The following is a 25476-nucleotide window of genomic DNA, read 5'->3' as shown; positions in this document are numbered from 1 at the left end:
TGGAAGCTGCTTCTCCTTAGAAGCCTGCTATCTCATCAGCTATACCAGATGTTAATTTTGTATATATTTGTATTTAGATCTCTTGTATAGCTTAATCTAATTTTTGACAAATCTTGGTACTTAAATGTTCCTTTACAATAATTCACAAATGATTTTCTTTTGGTTACACAGTAACCTTTCTCTGTCCACTGTGAGTACCTGCTTGAAAGAATTTAAGATCAGATTTCACTCAGCTTTAATTCCTTTTAAAGTCATTGAAAAAATATCATGTACATCATTGTTTCAATGTTCTTCAGGACATATGTCGTCAAAATCAGGAATCAAAATTATATTATGATTTCAGTATATCATAGCATACATATAATATAATATTTAAAAGTCTGAACATAATAGGACTGTTTGCTTTTACACTCACTTTGCATTTCTTCATGCAGCACAAGAACTATCGATGGTGAATAGATGACCATTGCTATATACAACAAACTCAAAGTGCTGCTAGAAGATCTCCATTAGGTAGCTCTTTTTTACATGAGACATAACAGAAGTATTCAGGAATATTCATGAAAATTTATTTAATTTGTTTTCAGAGTACATTGTACAAGCTGACCATTTCTAGTCAGGATATTCACATAATATGTGTCAATTCAGTCTCTCATTCCAATGAATGTGAACATTTCATAAGTTTACACAGAAACGCACACAGAAACACATGTACACACACAAAAGGAAATTATTTCTGAATAACTGTTATTAATAACAATCTATTTCCCACAGTTACTTTTTGTAGACAATGTTGCTTTTACACATTATGTTCAACATCAAAAGCACAGATTAATATAAACATTTAAAATAAAATTTTAATGGCTCCATATATATTCATTGGCATAAATTTATTGTAAAAATGTGGCACAGAACTGATTGTTTTTCGTGTGAATTTTGATGTAAAAGTTGTTCCAAAGACATACAAACAATGTTTGCTTTGCATTATAACTGTCATTCAACAATGTGATGTGTCTATACTTCATGTGCTTTTAAAAAATGATGTACTGGTAAGTTTTTATTATTCATTTTGATTCAAATTTACAGTGCACTTTCTGCAAACATTCATCAGAAAAGGTACAAGTGTATGGATAGGTAGTCTTCTGGATCATATGCCTTCAAGTTATGAACAACCAGCAATCTCATGGAATGTAAAGTGGTTAATTTACCCTATGATCAACCTACATTGAACTATTGAGAAAAGGTGACATTCAATGTCATTTGCATTATTAACAAGGTGGTAAGTAATACACGGTGAACAAAAAAATAATAGTCTTACACAAATTATAACTGATGGAGAATTCGATTATAGGACTGGAAAAATGTTTTGGACACCTTTAATAGTTACCCATAAAATAGTAAAAAAGTACACTTTAAAGACTAGAGAATACATTGAACATGTCACATTAATTAGAAAAGTATGCTGAAACATTTGAAGACACATTTATCGATATTTTTTCTTTTCTGTACAAAATAAAAATATACAAGTCATGTCTTTCTATGGTGGAGACTATATATGTACACCACATAAATCACAAACTTGTAACAGTTATTTGTGATGCACACAATTTTACAATGAGTATTTCTTTCTTGTTACTAAGATGCACACTGTATAGTGTTCTCCAACATATTTCACTGCAATGTGCAACTGATAGACATGATTACACCCTTTTGAACGTCAAGTAATACAGTTTGCTTATTTATCTCTTACAAATTACCTTCAGTAGGTGATAATAATATTTTTAGTGGTTACGTGTGGTGTGTCTTGCACATCAACGATGGTTGACATTATAAATCACAGTGCATAATAAGAACTTGTGACAAAACAATCTCAGGTCATTTGTTTCAAAGACATGGGCCTCATTACAGGAGCAACACATACAAGATATTACACTAAATGTACACCGTACAGGAATGTGTCACTGTGATGGAGTTTTCACTGTCACAGTACAACAATTGAAGGGTATTTTGCCTATTGACAGCTTGCCTCAAAGGTACACATTGTGCTAGTTTGCAGCATCAGGCGGGAGTCACCTTGCCTCCGTTGTTCTGTCTGTCGCCCCGCAGCTTGAACACACGTAAGGACGATCGGCCGCTCCTGGGGGAACCTTGGGGGGTCTCTTCCAGCTGACTAGACAAATCACTTTCACGCCGCGACCACTGCGAGACGTGACTTGTTGCTGTTTCCCTTTCTGCAAAAAGTAAACAAGTTAATTACATGCAGGCCATTCTCAACTATTTGTCACTTGTGTAAGATATCGTATTTTGTCAGATTAGCTATTTTCAAACAATGCTCTTTTCTTTGGCTATAATTTATATATTAATAATAACTTTAGCCTTTTTGGTAGTTAATTTGATCACATTCATGTTGAATGTGGGTTTACGGAATGAAATACTTTGTGTTGATATATTACCAGGCAAGGTGTGTATGCTGTTTTCTGCCTGCCTTGGATTCGTACTGTGTCGTGTGTGACAGGTAGGACTGCCTTCCGCTGACTCTCCATAGAAGTGCACAGAGTGTACTATGAATAAAGGGCCTGGCCGCTTTCTTCTGTATTGATTACCTAAAAATAAAATTGTTCCGAAATCTATTGGCTGTAGTAAACGGCTCAGAAAATAACATAATGTCCAACTTTTTTGACCTACGTTTCCTTATGAATGATTATTCAAGATCTAGTCCTGACTGACATTTTTTGGTACTATTTTTCATTGACAAACTCACAAGAGGACTCCAAGATTGGAATAAATTCAGCTGTTTAATGCGATTAGATGAGTACTTATAAGCCACTACTAGATTTACCATTCATGCATACAGTTACTTATTACGAGCATAATTTATTCAAGGTTCAAGATCTTAAGAGAGTTATTACACAGTAATGCCTCGTATAACAGCTTTGCCCTTTATAATGAGGTATATATAACACAGGTAACTTGGCAAATTTTTTTGCACCACTATCAAATATTTCATCTACAGCTTTAACTTTGGTGAAAATGCAGCTCAGTTAGTTTATTTTAGATCAAATCTACTGAAAAAATTTCTCAGTGTATAATGCCTTAACTTTTATTATACAGGTGTAGATTTTCGTTTTATGAATGTTTATTACATTTCACTTACGTTTATTTTTGAACAAAAATCACATTATGTAAATTGTAAAATTATTAAAACTTCCTTTCAGTAATAAATAAGTAGAATAGACTTTGTGAAAACAACTATATTATTTAATTCATGTGACCAACTTTTGGACTTATTTTTTAAGTCCTGATAAATTAGCATGACGAGATCTGTAAAGAATGAGTATCATACAGTTTCTTCTAAAGAACATCGCATATAATGAAATCATTCATAAATCTGTACATCATTTTTTTGCTATTGGTGGGGAGGAACTAACTACTTTAAAATATAGATAACCATAGTGAAAGCTGCTCTGAAAGGGGATGTAAGGCTGAGGGATTCTGAGATAATGGCAAATTTCAGTCTGGGTGATAAATGGCGACAAAAAGAGATTTGTTTAGGAATAATCTACAGTTCAATGGAGATGGGAATCATGTTATGTAGAAATTGCAAGTAAGTGTTTTGCTGTAATTACAGCACCTTTCGGAATTCACTGTTAGGAACTGGGAGATAATGGAATAAGAATCTGGGCAGGGATAAATGAAGTGAAAGCCACCGATTAAAAAAAAACATTACACTTGGAAGACATATGCACTGGAAGCCATCTTCAATTGACGACATTTATGGGGCTCTTATGACACAATCAAATGGATTCGCTCAATGAACCGAACATTAGATTCCTGTCTGTGGACGGTATCTCAAGTTGGGGAGGACATACGACTTTCGTTACAACACTGTACACAGTGGCTTTGTGAAGACGGAAATGAAATTTCATAGGTAAATACATCCATAATCAGGTGTGGTGTCATGCATTTCTGGAAGTTCATTGTGTTTTTTCCATTGTGAAGTGTTGGTGAATAGAGTAGAATGAAAGTAGTAGTTGAAGGGCAGAAATAGAAAGTTCAGCTGTAGCGAGCATATTTTGAAGTCAGAAAACTACAACATTCAGTTTGATGAGACCCAGGCCGTGGTAACCAGCAGGGAGTATTAGGATGAGCTGTACGGAGAGGTAGCAGACTCCCATACATTACGCTAGGCAACAATTGGAAAGAGGCAGGTGTTCGGTTGAATGGCATTTGGTTTCCACTGCACTGGTATTCCCCCGTAGAACAACAGGGGAGTGACATCATTCTACTGAATTCCCCGCTCGTTTTTCTCAATCAAAGACCGTCTGTCAGCATGTGACAAATATCTAAATAATGCTTCAGCAGAAGACTATTTGTACATAATAGTCTAAATTTTCGCTTAATAAAAGTTGATCCTGTTGTGAACAAAATGCACACTTTTTAATCAATAATTTTACATATACAAGCTGAGTACCTGGCCGGGTGTGAATTCATTGCAGTCTTCTATTAGTCCATCTCCAACTCAGCCTCTTCCTATCCACCTCCTCCTCCCCCGCTTTCTGTCCATCTCCTCGTCTCCCTCTCTCTGTTTGTCTGTTTCTTCCACCTCTCTGTTTCTCCACGTCTTCCTCCCCTACACTTCTCTGTCCCTCACCCCCACCCCAGTAGAGGCTGGTGGTTCTTACCCACGCAATATTTCTTTCAATATAGCAAATAACACGTGTACCAAGTTTGGTCGAAATCGCTGCAGGGGTTTACGAGGAGCTTTTTTACCCACGGCTTCACCCGTGTGCGCACATATCACATACATTTAAAAAAATATTTAACATATTTCACACATATTTGTACGCATGTTTTACGTCTATCTCTTACGAATTTTGCCCTGCAGTTTCGTTTTGACGCAGTTCAACGTTTATGATGTCTTATTTCCGAAACTGTGTGTCATACAAATAATTTTGTTGGTACATTTCGCGGCATCTGCATCTACGTTACATTCATACTCTGGAAACCACCGTGAGGTGCATGTCAGAGAGTAGGTCCCATTGTACCAGTTACTAGGGTTTCTTCCCGTTCCCTTCAAGTATGGAGCGCTTTAACAATGATTGTCTGACTGCCTCTGAGCGGGCAGTAATTATTCTAATCTTATCCTCACGATCTCTGTGTGAGTGATACGTAGAAGGTAGTAGTATATCCCTAGAGTAATCATTTAAAACCTTTTCTTGAAACTTTGTTAGTAGACTTTCTCGGGACAGTTAGCTTCAAGGACTTGCTAATTCAGTTTCTTCAACATCTCTGTAACACTTTCACACGGGTCAAACAAACCTGTGATCATTCTTGCTGCCCTTCTCTGTATACGTTCAACAACCTCTGTTAGTCCTACCTGGTACCGGTTACACACACATGAGCAGTATTCTAGGATGGATCGCACAAGAGATTTATAAGCAATCTCCTTTGAGACTGATTGCACTTCCCCAGTATTTTATCAATAAACCTGGTGTACCTACAACTGAGCCTATGTGATCATTCCATTTCATATCCCTGCAAAGTGCTACACACTGGTATTTGTATGAGTCGGTCGACTCCAACACTGACTCACTGATATCATGGTCATAGGATACTACGTTTTTTCGTTTCGTGAAATGTACAGTTTTACATTTCTGAAGATTTATATCAAGTTGCCAATGTTTGAACCACTTTGAAAATGATCAGCGTCTTTATGTTGTGCAATTTCTTTCTGACTATGCTTCATTATAGATAACTGCATCATTTACAAAAGTAGGAAGTTACTATTAATATTGTCAGCAAGATCATTAATATATAACAAGAACAGCAAGGGACCCAATACACGTCCCTGGGATGCTCCTGAAGTTATCTCTGCATCTGTCGATGACTTTCCATCCGTATCCTCCTTACCTAGAAATCCTCACTCCATTCACAAATCTCACTTTTGGATTATAAGCATAGTTTTGGAGTGAGTGAGATGCTTTTGAGATATACAGAAATGCTGCACTGTCTGATTACCTTGATCCATGACTTTCAGTATGTCGTGTGAGAAAAGTTTGAGTTGGTTTCCCAAGATCGATGTTTCCGTAGCGCTTGCTAGCTGGCATGGAGGAGGTCATTCCGTTAGAGGTATTATGTCTGAGCTCAGAATATGTTCTAAGACTGTACACCAAATCGATGTCAAGGAAGTTGGACGGTGGTTTTGTGGATCACTTTTACTGCCCTTCTTGTAGACGGGTGTGACCTGTGCTTTCTTGCAACTACTGGGCATGGTTTTCTGTTCGATGGATCTACGATAGATTACAGTTAGAAGAGGTGCTAACTAAGCAAATTTGGATGCCGTCTGAAAAATGTGTTGCGATTAGGGTTAGTAGTGAAGAAGTAATGAATCAAAACCTCATGCTTCATGCGGCAGTTTTACTGCATGAGTAGCGCAAATGCAGTAAGCGGTAAACTTTCTTCCTCTCATCATTTTGTGGGAGGGTGTTAGCTGGAAAAAAATTCTTAAAGGTTTGAAATTATGGCGTAAATTTTGTTGCAAGTGGCTATCTGGTGTCATCATCACATTCTGCAGGAATAAAGTCTGGGTATTTGTGCGTCGTCAGCTATACTTCTATTTCACCTCCACCACCACCTTTTTGAGAGGTAAGTGGTTTTTGATCTCACAGCACTTCTTTCTAGACAGTAAGTGATGTGAGAACCAAGTTTGATTCAAATAGATCCAGTAGTTTAGGAGGAGATTGTGAAAAATACATACATACACTTTTATAATATGTACAGAGTATCTTTATCAGCTTTCATAATGTCTTTCAAGTTTTCACAAGTCGTTTTCCTGTTACAAATTATCCTCAACGTTACTAATATTTACTGGACGTCAGAACCACATCGTCTTATTGGCAGTGACATAACAGGTTACGTGAAGGATACTTTACGTGAACTGAGTCCACCAAACGTGATACGAGAGTACTGGTCAACATATTTTTGACACTCATTAGATAGCGTTTACAGCAACTGAAGCATCACATTTCAAGTATAAGACTGAAATGCACCAGTGGGACCACATTATGCCCACCTAATCAGTAGTGTGTCAGTCCACTTTTGGGACACAATACAGCACGTTTCCGGAGGAAGGCGGCCTCAGATGTCTAGACACACAGAGGTCACGCAGTTCCTGTAAATTACAGGCCAGTGGTTTCTGGGCGCGGAGTTGGCGCCTGATAACGTCCCAGATGTGTTTGATATGGTTCAGATCAGGCGAACCTGCTGGCGAAGACATCAAGGTGTGTTCACTATCACGCTCCCGAAATCACTGTAGCATGATACTGGACTTGTGAGACGGACAGTTACGCTGCTGGTAAATGCCATTGCCATCGGAGAAGGCCTCAAGCAAGAAGGGCTACAGGTTCACGTAGTTCATAGCCGTGATGGTACCTTCGACTACTGGCACAGGTGCCATTAGAACTCAGGTGAGTCCCCACACCCCTCTGCATCACACCGACCCAACTATCAGAGCCCGCGGCGCGGTGCATGTTTCGAGCAGCCTTTAGCTTTGATGACGGCGTATCTGGACACGACCATCGAGCCTCTATAGGAAACGGGTGACTTTGATTACGTAACGCGGTCATAACGGACTTAGACTCTGCAGTTTGAAAAAATTCGAAAACATAGTGCCGCACTGCCCGCTAAGCGCCTAGCGAGTCGGTGACGCAACCCGCCCGACTTGGATCGGCGCACCAGGGTAGGCGCACACCTGAAGAGGCTAGTGTGCGCGTATGACCAATGAAATCGTAACTGACGAGGTCATTGGCTAAGTACTGGAGCACCACATAGTGGTAGTCACCTGGGGAGGGCCACGTTCAACAACGTGCGTTGAACGGCGGGTTCTAAAATACGTGTGCCTGCACCAGCGTTGCATTATGTCCTTAAGGGGACCTGGACCTCATGGACTGTAGCTTTTACTAGTACTTTGAAATTTAATAACTCAAGAACATTAATAGATATTGGAATAAGACTATAACCAATTAATTAATATATTATTGCTTGCACGTGAAAAAAATTAGAAACTTTGGACTACATAGTGGAGTGAATATTGACTTTTATCTTATGTACCGAATTACATGAAGTTTATATTTGAGGAACACTGTACTTCGCCATTATTTAAAATAAAAGGTCAAAAAAATTTTGTTCTTTTAATTACTAACTCGCTGGAACAGCAAACTAGGAAATATGTTCTTTTGTATGGCATTAAAAAAACTTTTTTTTTTGAAATCAACTGTCTAAATAATTTAAGAACATACGACACACTCCACCTTAAAATATTTAATACCTTGTTGAATAATGTATTTCACTGTGTAGGAAGCACTATATTATTATTCGCGTGCCGGCCGCGGTGGTCTAGCGGTTCTGGCGCTGCAGTCCGGAACCGCGGGACTGCTACGGTCGCAGGTTCGAATCCTGCCTCGGGCATGGGTGTGTGTGATGTCCTTAGGTTAGTTAGGTTTAAGTAGTTCTAAGTTCTAGGGGACTTATGACCTAAGATGTTGAGTCCCATAGTGCTCAGAGCCATTTGAACCATTATTATTCGTGCAAAAGTTTGTTTTGTAGCTTTAATACTGGATAAAATAAAGGTACCTGAGTATGCAAATACGTTGATTCCGGGAAGCTGGAACTAAAGATTTGCATATCATTTTCTTCTCAATATAACATGTCAAAATATCACCGCTTTATAATATTGTTGATTCTGAGTGTCATTTTCATCTTATTTAGTTTTATTTCTTTTGTTTGGTATTCTGGCCTCCTTTGTCATGCTCTCAGTAGCTTTTACAGCTTCAGCGATAGGTTACCTGTCCACTTGTAGCAGCTCACTTTCCATATTGGCCCCAGTTTTTATGCCTATTCTGCACTTTGCTTTTAACCTGCTTGTTATTTCATCATTAAAACATATTATGCCGTCCATCAGACCAATATGAAAAGCTGACAAGCGAACAAAAGCAGTTTTTGACAAGCGTTCACAAATGCAACTACTGAAGCTTTCATTCGGATTCTGTGTTTTGCCATGCAAAAATTTTTCCATGAATTTAGAATTGAAAGGTCTCTATGTATTGGCTTTAATTCTACCATTACAACTTCTGGCGCCGCGCAGGTGGCCACGCGGTTTGAGGCGCCATGTCACTGACTGCGCGGCTCCTCCCGCCGGAGGTTCGAGTCCTCCCGCGGGCATGGTGTGTGTTGTCCTTAGCATAGGTTAGTTTAAGTTAGTTTAAGTAGTATGTAAGTGTAGGGACCGATGACCTCTGCAGTTTGGTCCCTTAAGAACTCACACACACACACACACACACACACACACACACACACACAACTTCTGGCTTGCGGTGTGTATGTGTATGCTTTTATCCATTTGGCTGACACCTATTATACTTTGACAAGAAAGTGTTTCCTTTTGGACTGAGGCCGTTCTGTGGATGTCCATCAGTTGGATACTCTGTGAAACAGAGTTGCCCAGAGTGTTTTTCTCATTTCACTGACATTTTCGCTGTTTCTCCTGATGGCTAGACCATAATATTCTGTGAGGTTTTCTATTTCTGATTTGGTGAGTGTCTTATCCAACAATTGGTTTGCCATCAAATAGTCTTTTTTTCCTGTCATGTAATTGCAGAGTTTCCTAAGTCTTGGCCTCATTCTCTTCTGCAAATGACCTATAAATTCCATTTTTTAAAATTTCAGTTTCAGCACATGGTTTAGCAGCCACAACGCTATTGAAACCTTTAGAATCTACGTTACCAACGTAGTGAGTATCACACACCACGTCTAGCAACTGACCTCTTAAAAATAGAGACTACTACTTGCTTTCCACACCACCACTGAAACCTTCGAAGTTTTTATCACATTTGTGTTCATTTGTCTTATTGGTACAACCTTGGCAATGTTTTGCAGGTATTCATAGTCTAGCACCTTACCTGTACCTACAGATGTAACTGTGACAGTTCTAGTCAGTCATGTATCGCAACTCCTCTGACAGGAACCACCCAATGCAGCATCAGTATCAGTAGACTGACAAACATCTACAATTCCCTTCTGTCAGGGCATCATGCAAACATTTGTAATACCTGTCAAATTTGACAGGTGGAGGTGCGAGCTGCATCATAGCACAAAGTATCTGGGCTGCTTTTCTTCCCTTCCTAATACACCTCATGGCATAAGCAAGGCGGATATCCACTTCATTATATTTTGTGCATGTTACAGGAGATGTCACTGTACATTTCGTTGCTTTACACTCTTGACTACAATTTTGCTGGAAAGGTGACTTGTCTTACAAATGTCATCACTAAGCGCACGGGATTTTTTACTACTTCAGTATTCACATTTGGCAACAGGCAAAAGCAATTTTGAAAGTCTGTACTTACTAATTAAAATGTGACCGTTATTTCGACTATTTACAGCACCAACATGTTGTCCATTTTCGGTAAACTTCACTGTGGCGTAACAATTTCTTCATTTCTACGGTTTGCAACAACACGCTTGTAGTGATTACCGTAAAATTTACTACTGCAGTTAAACCTCTTCGTTTTTGGCGTTCTACGATGTAAAAGGGTTGACATAACCAGTCACAACAACAAATTTACAATACGAACGCACGCGAAAAACGTCGTATTGACAGAAAGATCTACTGCAATAACTCATTTCTCATATTACAGTCGATGACTTCGTCATAAGATATTAAACAAACAAGTTGCAACGGAAATAGCTGCTCCAAAATTAAATAACGAGACAGGTTAGGCATGGTTTTATGTTTTACACTGGTGTGACAGCTAGGCATTCATAAATGAAGAATATATTACTAGAATCAGGAAGACTCGCAGAATTATCTGAATAAAAAATTACTTTTTCGGCTCTCAATGACGTCCAGGTCCCCATAAGTATGCCGAAGATCTCTGCTGATCCGTCCTCACCTACTGGAAACTCTCCAACGTCCACGTTCTGTGAAGAAGTGTAGATGTACAACACCGGGTCATCCACTCGTGGTGCCACAGTCGTTCGGCAACTTTCCAGTACATCCTCACGTTAGCAGCGCGCGAACAGCTGACCAGCCTTCACCGTTTCCGAGATGTTCGTTCCGCGCTGCCGGGCCACAGCAATCCGCCCTTTATCAAAGGCGCTCACGTCAGTGGATTTACCCATTTGTGACCCGCATCCTCGCTAGAATTGTTCCTCAGTCGTCTCTGCTCCACGGGGTTTATATGCATTTGTTACCATATTCGTGACACCACCAATCGACTTTCATAATATTTCGCTTCATCACTGTATCTCGTTACAGATAACATGTTTCATTTAAAGCAGAATGTTTTAATTACTATTAATTAATTAAAACATAATAATACACTGACGTGACTCAAGACATGAGATACCTTCTAATATCGTGTCGGAGTGCAGCAACTCGACGTGGCATGGACACTGCAAGTTCAAAATGGTTCAAATGGCTCTGAGCACTATGGGACTCAACTACTGTGGTCATTAGTCCCCTAGAACTTAGAACTACTTAAACCTAACTAACCTAAGGACATCACACACATCCATGCCCGAGGCAGGATTCGAACCTGCGACCGTAGCAGTCGCACGGTTCCGGACTGCGCGCCTAGAACCGCGAGACCACCACGGCCGGCGACACTGCAAGTACCCTAAAGAAATACTGAGACATGCTGCCTCTATAGCCGCCCATAATCGCGGATGTGTTGCCGATGCAGGATTTTGTGCACGAACTGACCTCGCGATTATGTCCCATAAATATTCGATAGGATGCATGTCAGGCGATCCGCTCGAAATGTCCAGAATGTTCTTCAAACCAGTTGCGAACAGTTGTGGCCCGGTGACATGGCGCACTATTATCCACAAAAATTCTTCGTTGTTTGGGAACATGAAGTCCAACTTCGCTCTTAAAATGTTTAATAACGGTGCAAGTTATGTTGACAGTAAACACCTCCTGAAATTTAATTTTATCCATATTTCGTAGCTTCAAACGTGACTATATTCAATACATTGAAGGTATGAATTAAAAAATGCCTTCAGTCACAATTTTTCGTGTTTTATTAAGTACACGATGCATTTCGGACCCTGTGGATCCATCATCAGGTGGAATTCGTCTTAATACGTGCTTTATTTTTCCTCTTGAATGAGGTGAAATGCATATTCCTGTCACGAAAAAGTTTGATGCTAGGTTATGAATTTAGTAAGTCAAATAGCGGAAAAGATGAACAATGTAAACTTACCAAGCAATCCAAGAAAAGCGTTTTTAACGTTTTAACACCAGCATACATTCTTTTTTCCATCGTTTTCGTACATATCAGTTCATTCAAGAGGAACATTCGCATACACATGTTTGTAAACAGTTCACAGATGGAATCCAAAAAACAGTCCACGGAATGGTGACACGTGAACTCTCTGTCAAAGAAGAAATTCAAGACACAGCAGTCTGCAGGGAAAGTGATGTGCACAGTCTTCTGGGATAGCCAGAGTGTGGCTCTTTTGGATGTCCTAGAACCTGGAGAATCTGCCAGTTCAGTAGGCTACAAGACGACACTGACTAAGCTGATAGCCCGAATTTCCAGGGTAAGGCCAGAGAAGAAGACCAACTTTCACCTGCAACAAGATAATGCCAGGTCTCACACCAATTTTACGACCACGCAACTCATTCCAAAATTCGGAAGGACTGTCTTACCACACCCACGGTACAGACCCAATTTAGCGCCTTCAGACTTCCATCTCTCTGGGCCTCTGACAGCCGTTGGCAGTGCAGTCGCACTGCATACAACTTGGTTCTACGTTTCGTATCTCTCAACAGCACAAACAACAAACGAAACAAATTTTCAGTATTACTTAATTTTTTATGCACTGAAGACACAACATGATTTTAGTCTGGTACAAATTGTTGGCGTACAGGCAATCACAGATAATTTCACAGATTTTCGCACTCAGGTTGTTCACAGATTTTCGCACTCAGTTTGCCATGTAATCGTGACTAATTTTTTGTGCTACCTTATTATGGAGATATGCAACCTCTACCTGAGAAAAACAAAGTTGACCAACTGGACAAATTTTTTATGTAAAAGGATCTGTCTCTAAAAAGGGAATTTTATTGCGGATTGATCATTTACATCAGCACATGAACTAGGTCACTTTCAACTAAAATGGCAAAGTATCTCGAAAACAGTTCGAAAACATTTGTAAGACTGGTAGTGTCCTCAAAACTTTTTAGAAAAACACCCTTGTAATTCTTTCAAAGCCACAATGAATTCTTCAAACCTTGCATTTTATTTAATATGAGTGGAATTAAGGAACTGGAGTGCGTTTATCAGAATTTGTCCCTTCTACAATGGGATTTTCTGTTTAAATGCACCCCAATCAGATCGGAAATAAGTTGTTTCACACGTTGTAATCTTTTGCTATTTCACTGTCAACTAAATCTTTAAATTCTTTCTGCATGGCATTGTAACGTCGTTTCAAAGCAAATTTGCAAGTACCTGTCGATGTTGCGACTCCATAACAGGTACTGAGAATTCTCATCCCTCTCTTCTGTTGTTCTGTATCATTTTTAATCGTCCATCGCTTCACTGCCTCTTTTTGTGCAAACAGGCACTGGACCTGTAAACATCCTGCATATCACGCAGAAATTGGAACGCCAAACAGCGCTGACACCGCGAGTCTGCGGAACTGAAGAGAGTTGTGCCGGCCGAAAAATGCCAAACCGCAACACTGAATGAAATGTCACACCATACCGAGTACTTACGAGACAGGCCGAGCCTCAGCCTGCATGTGGCCCACACATCCGGCTCGCGTTTGATTTGGCACGCTGTGGCTGGCCCTGACAGCTGGCCGGGATGGCCGAGCGGTTCTAGGCGCTACAGTCTGGAACTGCGCGACCGCTACGGTCGCAGGTTCGAATCCTGCCTCGGGCATGGATGTGTATGACGTCCTTAGGCTAGTCAGGTTTAAGTAGTTCTAAGTTCTAGGGGACTGATGACCTCAGCAGTTAAGTCCCATAGTGCTCAGAGCCATTTGAACCATTTTGGCCCTGATATAGACAGAGGAATAGTGGTCACGTTTAAGACGCGTGTAGCTGACCAAACAGTTGAAATACATTTGTACCCACGACAAAAGTTCGTAATGGGAGGGGCCATTCGTAGTGAACATTCTCTGTAACGAAGCTTAATAAGAAATAGCTACTACTGCAAAACAGATGTAAACAAAGAATAGGGCAATAGGCGGTTAGCTTCTAAATGAGATGGTTTTGGCTGTTGGAGTGCAATACGTGAACGCCATATCAGTGACCACCACAGCAGAATCTTACTGAAAGACCTAGCAGGATGTCCAAATAAATTATTGTCATATGTGAAAACTTTCAGCGGCACAGAAGTTTGCTTTCAGACACGTATGGATGACACAGATACTTAAATTGATGGGGTAACAATGCAAAAGTAGAAATGGTGAGCCCTACATTCAAATACTCCTTTACAAACAAAGATACAAGAATACTGCCTAAGATGTAACTGCACTGATAGCATACGAATTAACCGTATGATACTCACATACTATTGACAGTACGATACTCACACGCATGGGCGTCCGCAGGAATTTAGCCAAAGACTCTAAAATTGTCATTTTTTATTTTATATAACTGATCTGGACAGACTGAAACCATTCTATTCTCTCACTGCAGTCAGCCTCGTAATACTACAATAGACTAAACAAGAGGTTTCGCACAATCACGGGAAATCATTTCTAGAAGTGCTTGATAATTCTGTACTCTGTGCTCTGGATTCCGGAGGGCCGGGGGTTGGTGGTTGGTTGGGGGGGGGGGGGGGGCGCCTCTTGCCTCTCTGAAGACGCTTGCGCTCACATGAATGCAATACCGTACATTGCGTTCTGCGTCATGTCTTCAAAAGAAGATTTTGTATTTTAATATACTTTAATAAGTTAATAGATGCATTTAACATGGTGCTACGAAGCTAAGAAGTCAGTAATACTGTATTAACAATGTATGAACCATTGTTTGGTACCATATATGTCATATGATCTTATATAACAAGAGATATTAACAAGAGAAGCAATGTATTAATAAAAATAATCGACAAAATTAATGCCATATAAATATACCTACATGTTGGGATCCAAAAGTAATGGAAAACTAATTTTGTAAAACGAGAATTTGTGTAGTGAAGAAACAAAGATTTATAACAAAAAGTGCGTCATTTTTGGTGTATTAAAATGTCATTAACATAAAATTTAAGAAATGTTGTACCATTAAATGTTTTGTAGGATTACTTAAAAAATGCAATTAATTGTCATGAAAATCTGAGACATCGTTACGATCTGCCTTAATTTTTATTGTGCTGTGAATATGTAGCTAAGGGGCAGGGACAGATTAGGACTGTAATTCTGAGACTAATTTTTCGAGCAGAATCGGCTTTCTGCATTTGTCAAATCAGTGGAAGATGAACTAGGTGTCAAGCTGAATCTGTAGAAATGAGCTAGATCTATCCATCCTGTAGTAAAGATTAGTATTTAGGATGTACTGGAATTTCAGAATTTAAATGTTTAACCTCCACTGGTGCCGTGGCATGCCCTGATACTCGTATCAGTCGGTAATAGTGGGCCACCTGCTGATTCTCAGGTTATCCCATCAACGATATTAATTTTAACCGTTCTGGATATGGTGGAATGTTGAATGACCTAGTTTATTTCATGCACCACTGCAAGGACGAGAGATGCAGATATTATTGTCAGCGCCATTGAGAAACAGCTGGAAGCACTAAACTGAAGGAAGCCCCAGTGGCCAGTGGGATCACGCTCAGATGCTACACAGAAATTACGTCTGATTTGGCCGCTCTCATAACCATAATATACCATAAATCCCTTGAACAAAAGAGTGTGCCCAACAGCTGGAAGAAAGACCAGCAGAAGCGATCCCTAAGCTACCATCCAGTATCACTGACATCAATCTGTTTTTACAGTCTTAGAGCATATTCAGAGCTAAAACGTAACGACGTATTTTGAACAGAATGACCTTATACATGTCAACTAGCATAGATTGAAAAATATCACCAACGTCAAACTCAATCCATAACCAACGTTACCAGGTGCATGCAGCATTTCTTGACTTCTCAAAAGCATTTGGTTCAATACCCCACAAACTCTTATTTACGAATGTGTGATCATATGGAACCTCAAAGAAAATTTGACTCAGGGTTTCTTGGTAGGGAGGATGCAGCATGTCGGATGGGGAGACAACAAATGTACACTCCTGGAAATTGAAATAAGAACACCGTGAATTCATTGTCACAGGAAGGGGAAACTTTATTGACACATTCCTGGGGTCAGATACATCACATGATCACACTGACAGAACCACAGGCACATAGACACAGGCAACAGAGCATGCACAATGTCGGCACTAGTACAGTGTATATCCACCTTTCGCAGCAATGCAGGCTGCTATTCTCCCATGGAGACGATCGTAGAGATGCTGGATGTAGTCCTGTGGAACGGCTTGCCACGCCATTTCCACCTGGCGCCTCAGTTGGACCAGCGTTCGTGCTGGACGTGCAGACCGCGTGAGATGACGCTTCATCCAGTCCCAAACATGCTCAATGGGGGACAGATCCGGAGATCTTGCTGGCCAGGGTAGTTGACTTACACCTTCTAGAGCACGTTGGGCGGCACGGGATACATGTGGACGTGCATTGTCCTGTTGGAACAGCAAGTTCCCTTGCCGGTCTAGGAATGGTAGAACGATGGGTTCGATGACGGTTTGGATGTACCGTGCACTATTCAGTGTCCCCTCGACGATCACCAGTGGTGTACGGCCAGTGTAGGAGATCGCTCCCCACACCATGATGCCGGGTGTTGGCCCTGTGTGCCTCGGTCGTATGCAGTCCTGATTGTGGCGCTCACCTGCACGGCGCCAAACACGCATACGACCATCATTGGCACCAAGGCAGAAGCGACTCTCATCGCTGAAGACGACACGTCTCCATTCGTCCCTCCATTCACGCCTGTCGCGACACCACTGGAGGCGGGCTGCACGATGTTGGGGCGTGAGCGGAAGACGGCCTAACGGTGTGCGGGACCGTAGCCCAGCTTCATGGAGACGGTTGCGAATGGTCCTCGCCGATACCCCAGGAGCAACAGTGTCCCTAATTTGCTGGGAAGTGGCGGTGCGGTCCCCTACGGCACTGCGTAGGATCCTACGGTCTTGGCGTGCATCCGTGCGTCGCTGCGGTCCGGTCCCAGGTCGACGGGCACGTACACCTTCCGCCGACCACTGGCGACAACATCGATGTACTGTGGAGACCTCACGCCCCACGTGTTGAGCAATTCGGCGGTACGTCCACCCGGCCTCCCGCATGCCCACTATACGCCCTCGCTCAAAGTCCGTCAACTGCACATACGGTTCACGTCCACGCTGTCGCGGCATGCTACCAGTGTTAAAGACTGCGATGGAGCTCCGTATGCCACGGCAAACTGGCTGACACTGACGGCGGCGGTGCACAAATGCTGCGCAGCTAGCGCCATTCGACGGCCAACACCGCGGTTCCTGGTGTGTCCGCTGTGCCGTGCGTGTGATCATTGCTTGTACAGCCCTCTCGCAGTGTCCGGAGCAAGTATGGTGGGTCTGACACACCGGTGTCAATGTGTTCTTTTTTCCATTTCCAGGAGTGTAGAAGTAACTTGAGGCATGTTCCAGAAAAGTTGTGGGACCCGTTCTATTCTCACTGCGTACATATACAGGATGGTCCATTGATAGTGACCGGGCCATATATCTCACGAAATAAGCATCAAACGAAAAAACTACAAACAACGAAACTCGTCTAGCTTGAAGCGGGAAACGAGATGGCGCTATGGTTGGCACGCTAGATGGCGCTGCCATAGGTCAAACGGATATCAACTGCGTTTTTTTTAATAGGAACCCCCATTTTTATTACCTATTCGTGTAGTACGTAAAGAAATGTGAATGTTTTAATTGGACCACTTTTTTCGCTTTGTGATAGGTGGCGCTGTAATAGCCACAAACGTATAAGTACGTGGTAGCACGTAACATTCCGCCAGTGCGGACGGTATTTGCTTCGTGATACATTACCCGTGTTAAAATGGACCGTTTACCAATTGCAGAAAAGGTCGATATCGTGTTGATGTATGGCTATTGTGATCAAAATGCCCAACGGGCGTGTGCTATGTACACTGCTCGTTATCCTGGACGACCGTTCGCCGCAGAGTTACGTTATTTAAGGAAACAGGAAGTGTTCAGCCACATGTGAAACGTCAACCACGACCTGCAACAAATGATGATGCCCAAATAGGTGTTTTAGCTGCTGTCGCGGCTAATCCGCATATCAGTAGCAGACAAATTGCACGATAATCGGGAATCTCAAAAAATGGCGGTGTTGAGAATGATACACCAACATCGATTGCACCCTTACGATATTTCTATGCACCAGGAATTGCATGGCGACGACTTTGAACGTCGTGTACAGTTCTGCCAAGAGAAATTACGGGACGATGTCAGATTTTTTGCACGCTTTCTATTTAGCGACGAAGCGTCATTCACCAACAGCGGTAACGTAAACCGACATAATATGCACTATTGTGCAACGGAAAATCCACGATGGCTACGACAAGTGAAACATCAGCGACCTTGGCGGATTAATGTATGGTGCGGCATTATGGGAGGAAGGATAATTGGCCACCATTTTATCGATGGCAATCTAAATGGTGCAATGTATGCTGATTTCCCCTGCATGACAGAATGGCTATGTACTTCCAACATGATGGATGTCCGGCACATAGCTCGCGTGCGGTTGAATCGGCATTGAATAGCGTATTTCATGACAGGTGGATTGGTCGTCGAAGCACCATACCATGGCCCGCACGTTCACCGGATCTGACGTCCGCGGATTTCGTTCTGTGGGGACAGCTGAAGGATATTTGCTATAGTGATCCACCGACAACGCCTGACAACATGCGTCAGCACATTGTCAATGCACGTGCGAACATTACGGAAGGCGAATTACTCGCTGTTGAGAGGAATGTCGTTACACATATTGGCAAATGCATTGAGGTTGACGGACATCATTTTGATCATTTATTGCATTAATGTGGTATTTCCAGGTAATCACGCTGTAACAGCATGTGTTCTCAGAAATGATAAGTTCACAAAAGTACATATATCACATTGGAACAACCGAAATAAAATGTTCAAACATACCTACGTTCTGTATTTTAATTTAAAAAACCTACCTGTTACCAACTGTTCGTCTAAAATTGTGAGCCATATGTTTGTGACTATTACAGCGCCATCTATCACAAAGCGAAAAAAGTGGTCCAACTATGACATTCATATTTCTTTACGTACTACACGAATATGTAATAAAAATGGGGGTTCCTATTTAAAAACAAAAAAACCGCAGTTGATATCCGTTTAACTTATGGCAGCGCCATCTAGCGGGCCAACCATAGCGCCATCTGGTTTCCCCCTTCAAGCTAGGCAAGTTTAGTTCTTTGTAGTTTTTTCGTTTGACGCTTATTTCGTGAGATATTTGGCCCGGTCACGATCAATGGACCACCCTGTATATAATGAAGAATTGTTTGTAGACAGCTGCACAAAATAGTGTTAAATCGTTATAAGCTTTCAAAGTGTTGCAACGGTTTGCAACTTGCTTTAAATGTTCAGAAGACAAGAGCATAGCGTCATGTGACTAATACATCCGTGAGTCACAACTGGAGGCGGTCAGCTCGTACAGATATCTCAGTGTAAATTTTGTTTTGTTCGGGTACGAAATGCAATTATCACATAGGCGTCATTTTAGGTAAAACAGATGGCACACTTCGGTTTATTGTTAGGATACTAAATAAATGCAATCAGTTCCCATAGGAGGTTATTTATAAAACATTTGTGTTGTCCATAGTAGCGTGGAATCTATAGCGAATAGGACTACCGGGGGTAGTGAATGTATACAAAAAAGGCAATACAAATGGTAACAGGACTCGCAGATTTCCATGGAAACGCTGAAAACCTCAGGTGGCAGACGTGTGAACATATTCCATGAAATCATTGTTACAAAGTCTCAAAAAACAGTAATAAGTGAGCAATCAAGTAATGTAGCAGTAAGCCACGCTTATTGCTGCCGTAGAAATGAGATTAGATTAATTACAGAATGTACATAGGGATTTAAGAAATCACACTTACCGCGCTCCGTGTACAAATGCCACAGAAAGAAACCGTACTATATACGATACAGTGGAAAATACCCTACGCCACGCACTTCACAGTTGTTTGCAGAGTACAGATGGAGATGTAGCTGTAGGTACTGATTATCTATGACAGCAGCAGCTGATTTCAATTGGCACTGAGTTATCAGCCTTCAGTGCTTTTCAACTTTGAGTTACATGTCAGAATACAAAACTTTCAACCAATTTTTAATAGTGTTTGCACTTTCTTCTATACCGATAATGGTAACCTACTCCATATAACATTGATTTTGTTTTAGAAGGAGTATAGTAGTTGGTCTGATGAAAAAATCTATTTTTAGAGTTCCACCGTACGTCAATCGGTAAAAGCGAAATCCTCATACGATGATTTTTTTGTCCTGTCTAACTGTCTGTCCGTCCGATTATTATAAACATTTTTGCTCAGGAACGGCGAGACGTGTCAAATTGAAATTTACGTCATATACTAAGGTCTATGGCTTCTCGGTGGTGTAATAAAAGTAAGTTTCTGAGTCAATGAAATCAAAAGACACGGCCATTTTATGACATACATTTTTGATATTAGCAAAGTCACTCAGTAAAACCTATAGTACCTACAGTAGAAGGGAAGAAAAAAAAACAGAAAACTGTTGATTTGTGATAGCATTACACGAAAAAATATTTCTTTTGTCACGTGTTGTCCAACTCCAAACTCAAAATTTAAACATTGTCGAAAGCCTTGGAGTTCTCGCAAAACGACATCCTGTCAGGATGGATGAACTGTCGATACTCGTCAGTTACTATTGGTTATCCTGAGCTTACTGCAATTTAATTAAAGAGAATTACACCAGACGCGTTTCGCTGTTATTTTTAAAGCACCTTCCGTGGTTAATCTGCAAATTGGATACATACGGTTTTACATTTTTTGTTGTTTTAGGTTAAAAAGAGCGTTTTTGTTTATAAAGTTGGTGTGCAAGTTACTCACGATGTTTCTTTACATGTTCAGCTTCTTCCCTCCTCGCTAGCAGCGATTGACATCGAAAGAACTCGTTTCACACAAGCACTTGGCAGGTTTTGCCATTCTGCAGTATTTCCTGCGCTGCCTTATTTACACTTCACTTTTATAAGACGTTTCTCACTCTACAAAAGCGGCAAGAAATGCTGCAGAATAGCAGAAACTATCAAGTGCTTTTGTAAATCGATGTCTTTCGACGTCAACCGCTGCTAGCAAAGAGGGAAGAAGCGGAATATGTAAAGAAACACCGTAGGTAACTTGCACACCAACTTTATAAAAAAACCGCTCTTTTTAACTAAAGAACCGAAAATGTGCGAAGTTATGTATCCAATTTGCAGAATAACCACGGAAGATGCTTTATAAGTAAAAGTGAAACGCGTCTGGTGTAATTGTCTTTTATTAAATTGCAGTAAGCGCAAGACGGGTAAGCAACAGTAACTGATTTTAGCAGGTGCTACGGAAGATGACCTCGCAAACAAACGTAATTAAGTTTGTACTGAACCCTCAGACTCACTCACACCTGGCCTTCCCTTTTTTTAAAAAAAAATATTTTAATCCTTTTGACATTTTGTCTATGGAGTGCGTGATTGATTCTTTTGTAAAAATTTTTTGTTTATCCATAGACACAATCATATGTTTATGACACAGTCATAACCGGTTTCGGCCATACAATGACCATCTTCAGATGCTAAAGGCGGCATACACTGAACACAGGTTCATGCGTTGTCAAACTAGCTATAAAAAAAGTCATATTTCTAGATAAAGTTTTGTGATACTGAGAAATGCAGCATTCTCCTCAGACTGATTTCAGCCGCATGGTTAACAGTAAACTGGAAGGCTAGAGTCAGATACTTTGAAATTTCTATGAAAAATCAGGTAGCAACTTGCTAGACTTGATCGAGAAGGATGGGGTCTTAAAAGTCCCTCTGTATGGGTAAGTGGTGCTCTACACACCAGTAGCTTCCTCTTGCTAGCAGACTGTGTTGTCGGGATGCTTCTGCATGCATTCCACACAGCGCAAATTGTAGGTCACCCGGAAGTAGTGGTTTAACATCCAAGGAAACATGCCCCCCTCCCCCTCCCCCCCCTCCCCCCCTCCCCGCCCAACAGTTAAGACTGTTGAAATGCTATAGTGATCTAATGTCGACGCATTTGAAATACAGAGTTTGAGGCACTCCAGAAAAAGGGAGGTTCTTACATAATTCTAATTCTAGGAGGGGAAAGTTGTCTAAAATATGAAAATGTGGCAGTGGGACTTTTGGGGTAAAAGTAAGTTGATGTCGGAAGGGTAGGCTAAGGGGTAATGTAGAAATATTATCATTCATCGAAACTCAAATATAGTAAAACAGAAAATGAAGCAACATGCGAGATTGCGAGATCGCGTCTGTTAGACTCAGTATCAAGTGTATGCACACATGTGCAATTATTTCTTCCTATCGTTCATCAGCATCATCCCCAAATGCAACCAAAAGATGTATGGATGGAAAACCCCAGCTTGCTAGTACCTAAGTTCTCCAGTCATACTGTAATCATTGTAGGTTACTTTAATAATTCACTCATCGATTACGATGAACAGAGTTTTGTAAGTGGTGGACGCTATAATCAACAACATGTAACAATAATAAATGTCTTCTACGCAAACTACTTAGAACATTTAGTTCGAAAGTCCACTCATGATGGAAGTATATTAGATCTCAGGGGAACAAAAAGATCTGACCCAATTGAGGATGTCCAAGTTGATCAAGCACTGGGTAGGTATGCACCTGTGATAACAGCTCACGTTCGTAGGGACCTTCCATGGTATGCAGTTTGTGTAAATAACATGCTAAAGAGACAGTGACTACTGCACAATAGGTGTAGAAACAGCATAGCGCATTAGACTGGTAAAAGTGCTATGTGTGAAACATATCCCAGCAGAATCGCATCCAAAAAGTTCTCTCACAAGTTCCAAAGACATTCGGGACACATGTGAAAGCTGTCGGCGCTCAGCGGTTCCAAAGTTAGTGTCTAGGCGCTCATCGACAAAACAGGAACAGAAATTGAAGGTAGCAAAGATACAAGCACAAATACTGAACCATTTTCAAAGGTTTCTTACAAGAACTTATGGGACTTATAGAAACAAGTGAACAAAACGCGGTATTTTCGGATGTGGTAACCTTTGTTTTAAACACAATATACTGCAGACACCCCCCCCCCCCCCCCAACCAAACAATTGTGGCCAATAATTCTCAAACGTAATGAGGTATTAAAAACTGAAATACAACAATATTAATGTTCCACAATAATATTTAGTTATATTTCGTTGTGAACTTGCTTTCGGTTTTCTGGGCCACATAAGACTTACCACAGAGTCCACATCACATGAGAGAGAACATCAGTCTATATAGAGATCGTTATTTTTGAGGATATTGATCAGTTTACTACTATTACTGCCCGAGGCAGGATTCGAGCCTGCGACCGTAGCGGTCGCGCGGTTCCAGACTGAAGCGCCTAGAACCGCTCGGCCACGCCGGCCGGCTGGCAGAAGATAACAGAATTTTTGTATCCTCCTCAGAAGGCACTAAATAACATGACAACAAATGCGCCTCCATGTTATGTATAGGTAGGACTTCGCAGGTACTTGCTAACAAACTAAACTCCAGGAATTATACACCAGCTGTTTACAGCAGGAGTGCTATTGCCCACATTCTGTTCAACAGTAAAGACAAGATTCCGTCTTTACAACAAAGTGGGATTTATAGGATTTACTGCAGTTTTGTGTTCAGTTTATACCTAGGTCAGTCAGGCAGCACTGTAACTATTAGACTGACTGAACATGGAAAGAGTTGGAGACTGAAAGAGAAAGGATTCCACCTTTGTTGGCCATGCTCTTAATGTATGTCATTCTTTAATTCTGTTTTATTGTTCCATCTCACGTGCACTTTTTTAATCAGATTACATTTTTAGATTACTCAGGATCATCTTCAGATCTGCGTAGTGATGTTAGCAACCCGTCTTGTTTACTCAGAAGCACATGTAGTAGAACTGTACTGAGATATGTGGCTCTAAGTAGACAAGACAGATTGCTAACGCAACTACTTGAATTTGAAAATGATCCAAAGTAATCGAAACTTGTTATCTAATAAAAAATATGCAACTGAGACGGAACAATAACTGAGAATTAAATGTAACACCATGGCTCAAATGCTCTACTCATCTATTTTTTTTCATTTAATATTACATCGTTAAGAACCTGTAAATGTTTTTGATTCAATAGATAACACAAAATTGTATACTCTTTTCTTTGTTAAAACTTTGATGTCGTAGTTTGTTTCAATGCAAAGTAGTGTATCTGTACTGTAAATACTTTGTCCCATTTGGAGGGAACAAAACTTACTGTATATAATTGTAATCCTGTGTAAATAATTTTTTGTAGAAGTGTCAATATGTGAAAATGTTCTGTTTTATTTAATGTGTTTCTTTGCTGTTATGTAAACTGCTGACCTTCACTTAGGGCTCTTAGTTATTCTGCATGTAAAAGGTGTAGTGGTTCCCATCGGGAACGGAACTGTGTAGCGCGCGCAAATTGTGGTTGGCTTAGGTGGAAAAGGTGGAACTGATAGTCGGAGACGAGCCAGCAGTCGGAGATGAGCTACGAGTCCGTGCACTGCTATGTAAAAGATGCATATTGTGCTGATTCCGAGAGAGGCTTTTCCTGCTTCTTTCCAAGGCCTCGGATGGATGGATAAATAGCTGGAACTATTCTGGAATTTGGTATTCATCATCGCCACCAAGAAATGACAGAGTCCAGCAATTCTATCTGCAATTCCATCTACCAACATGCAGTTGCCACGACATTGCGCAATCACTGTAACGTAATACTATAATGATGTACAGTGAAGGATCAGCTTAAAGGATGTGTTATTGTGCTCAAATATAAGGTAATTTATATCTGAATTTATGTACCAACCTTGATTTTTTCTCCTCATCATAACACCTCTCAGGGGCCTCTCCGTTTGAACTAAAGTGATTACCGAGTGTCCTTACTGAAAGTACGTTAAAAATCCAGTTTTCTAATTAATGCCTCTTGAACATAGTAAAGTGAAAGTTGAAGTTAATGTGGCAAGAGAGTGAGTTAGAGTTAATGATGCTTGCTGAAACAATTTTCCTAGTAAAACTGCTTATTAATGTGTTGTTGCCAACTTCTGATTAAAATCTCTCAAAACTGAGGCTTATAGAGTTTTGCT

The 25476-nt window shown here is 40.8% G+C and overlaps 1 protein-coding gene across 6 annotated transcripts in view; it reads right to left on the bottom strand.

Annotated features, from left to right (window-relative positions):
• Positions 1 to 594: 594 nt before the first annotated feature.
• LOC126259903 (adipokinetic hormone/corazonin-related peptide receptor variant I) overlaps positions 595 to 25476 on the bottom strand; it is a 1084372-nt gene continuing 1059490 nt past the window's right edge. For 3 of the 6 annotated variants that reach the window (XM_049956985.1, XM_049956988.1, XM_049956986.1), the window contains 2 exons: positions 2454 to 2603; positions 595 to 2231 (listed from right to left, as the gene is read on the bottom strand). In XM_049956985.1, coding sequence (XP_049812942.1) covers positions 2059 to 2231; positions 2454 to 2603 — 323 coding nt within the window. In that variant the 3' untranslated portion in view covers positions 595 to 2058. The remainder of the gene's footprint in view (positions 2232 to 2453; positions 2604 to 25476) is intronic. The other 3 variants (XR_007546573.1, XM_049956990.1, XM_049956989.1) reach the window with 3 other exon arrangements.

Source organism: Schistocerca nitens, chromosome 5 (genome assembly GCF_023898315.1).
Source record: "Schistocerca nitens isolate TAMUIC-IGC-003100 chromosome 5, iqSchNite1.1, whole genome shotgun sequence".
Classification (NCBI taxonomy): Eukaryota; Metazoa; Arthropoda; class Insecta; order Orthoptera; family Acrididae; genus Schistocerca; species Schistocerca nitens.
The sequence above is the reverse complement of the archived record's forward strand: the minus strand, read 5'-3'. Positions and strand labels throughout refer to the sequence as shown.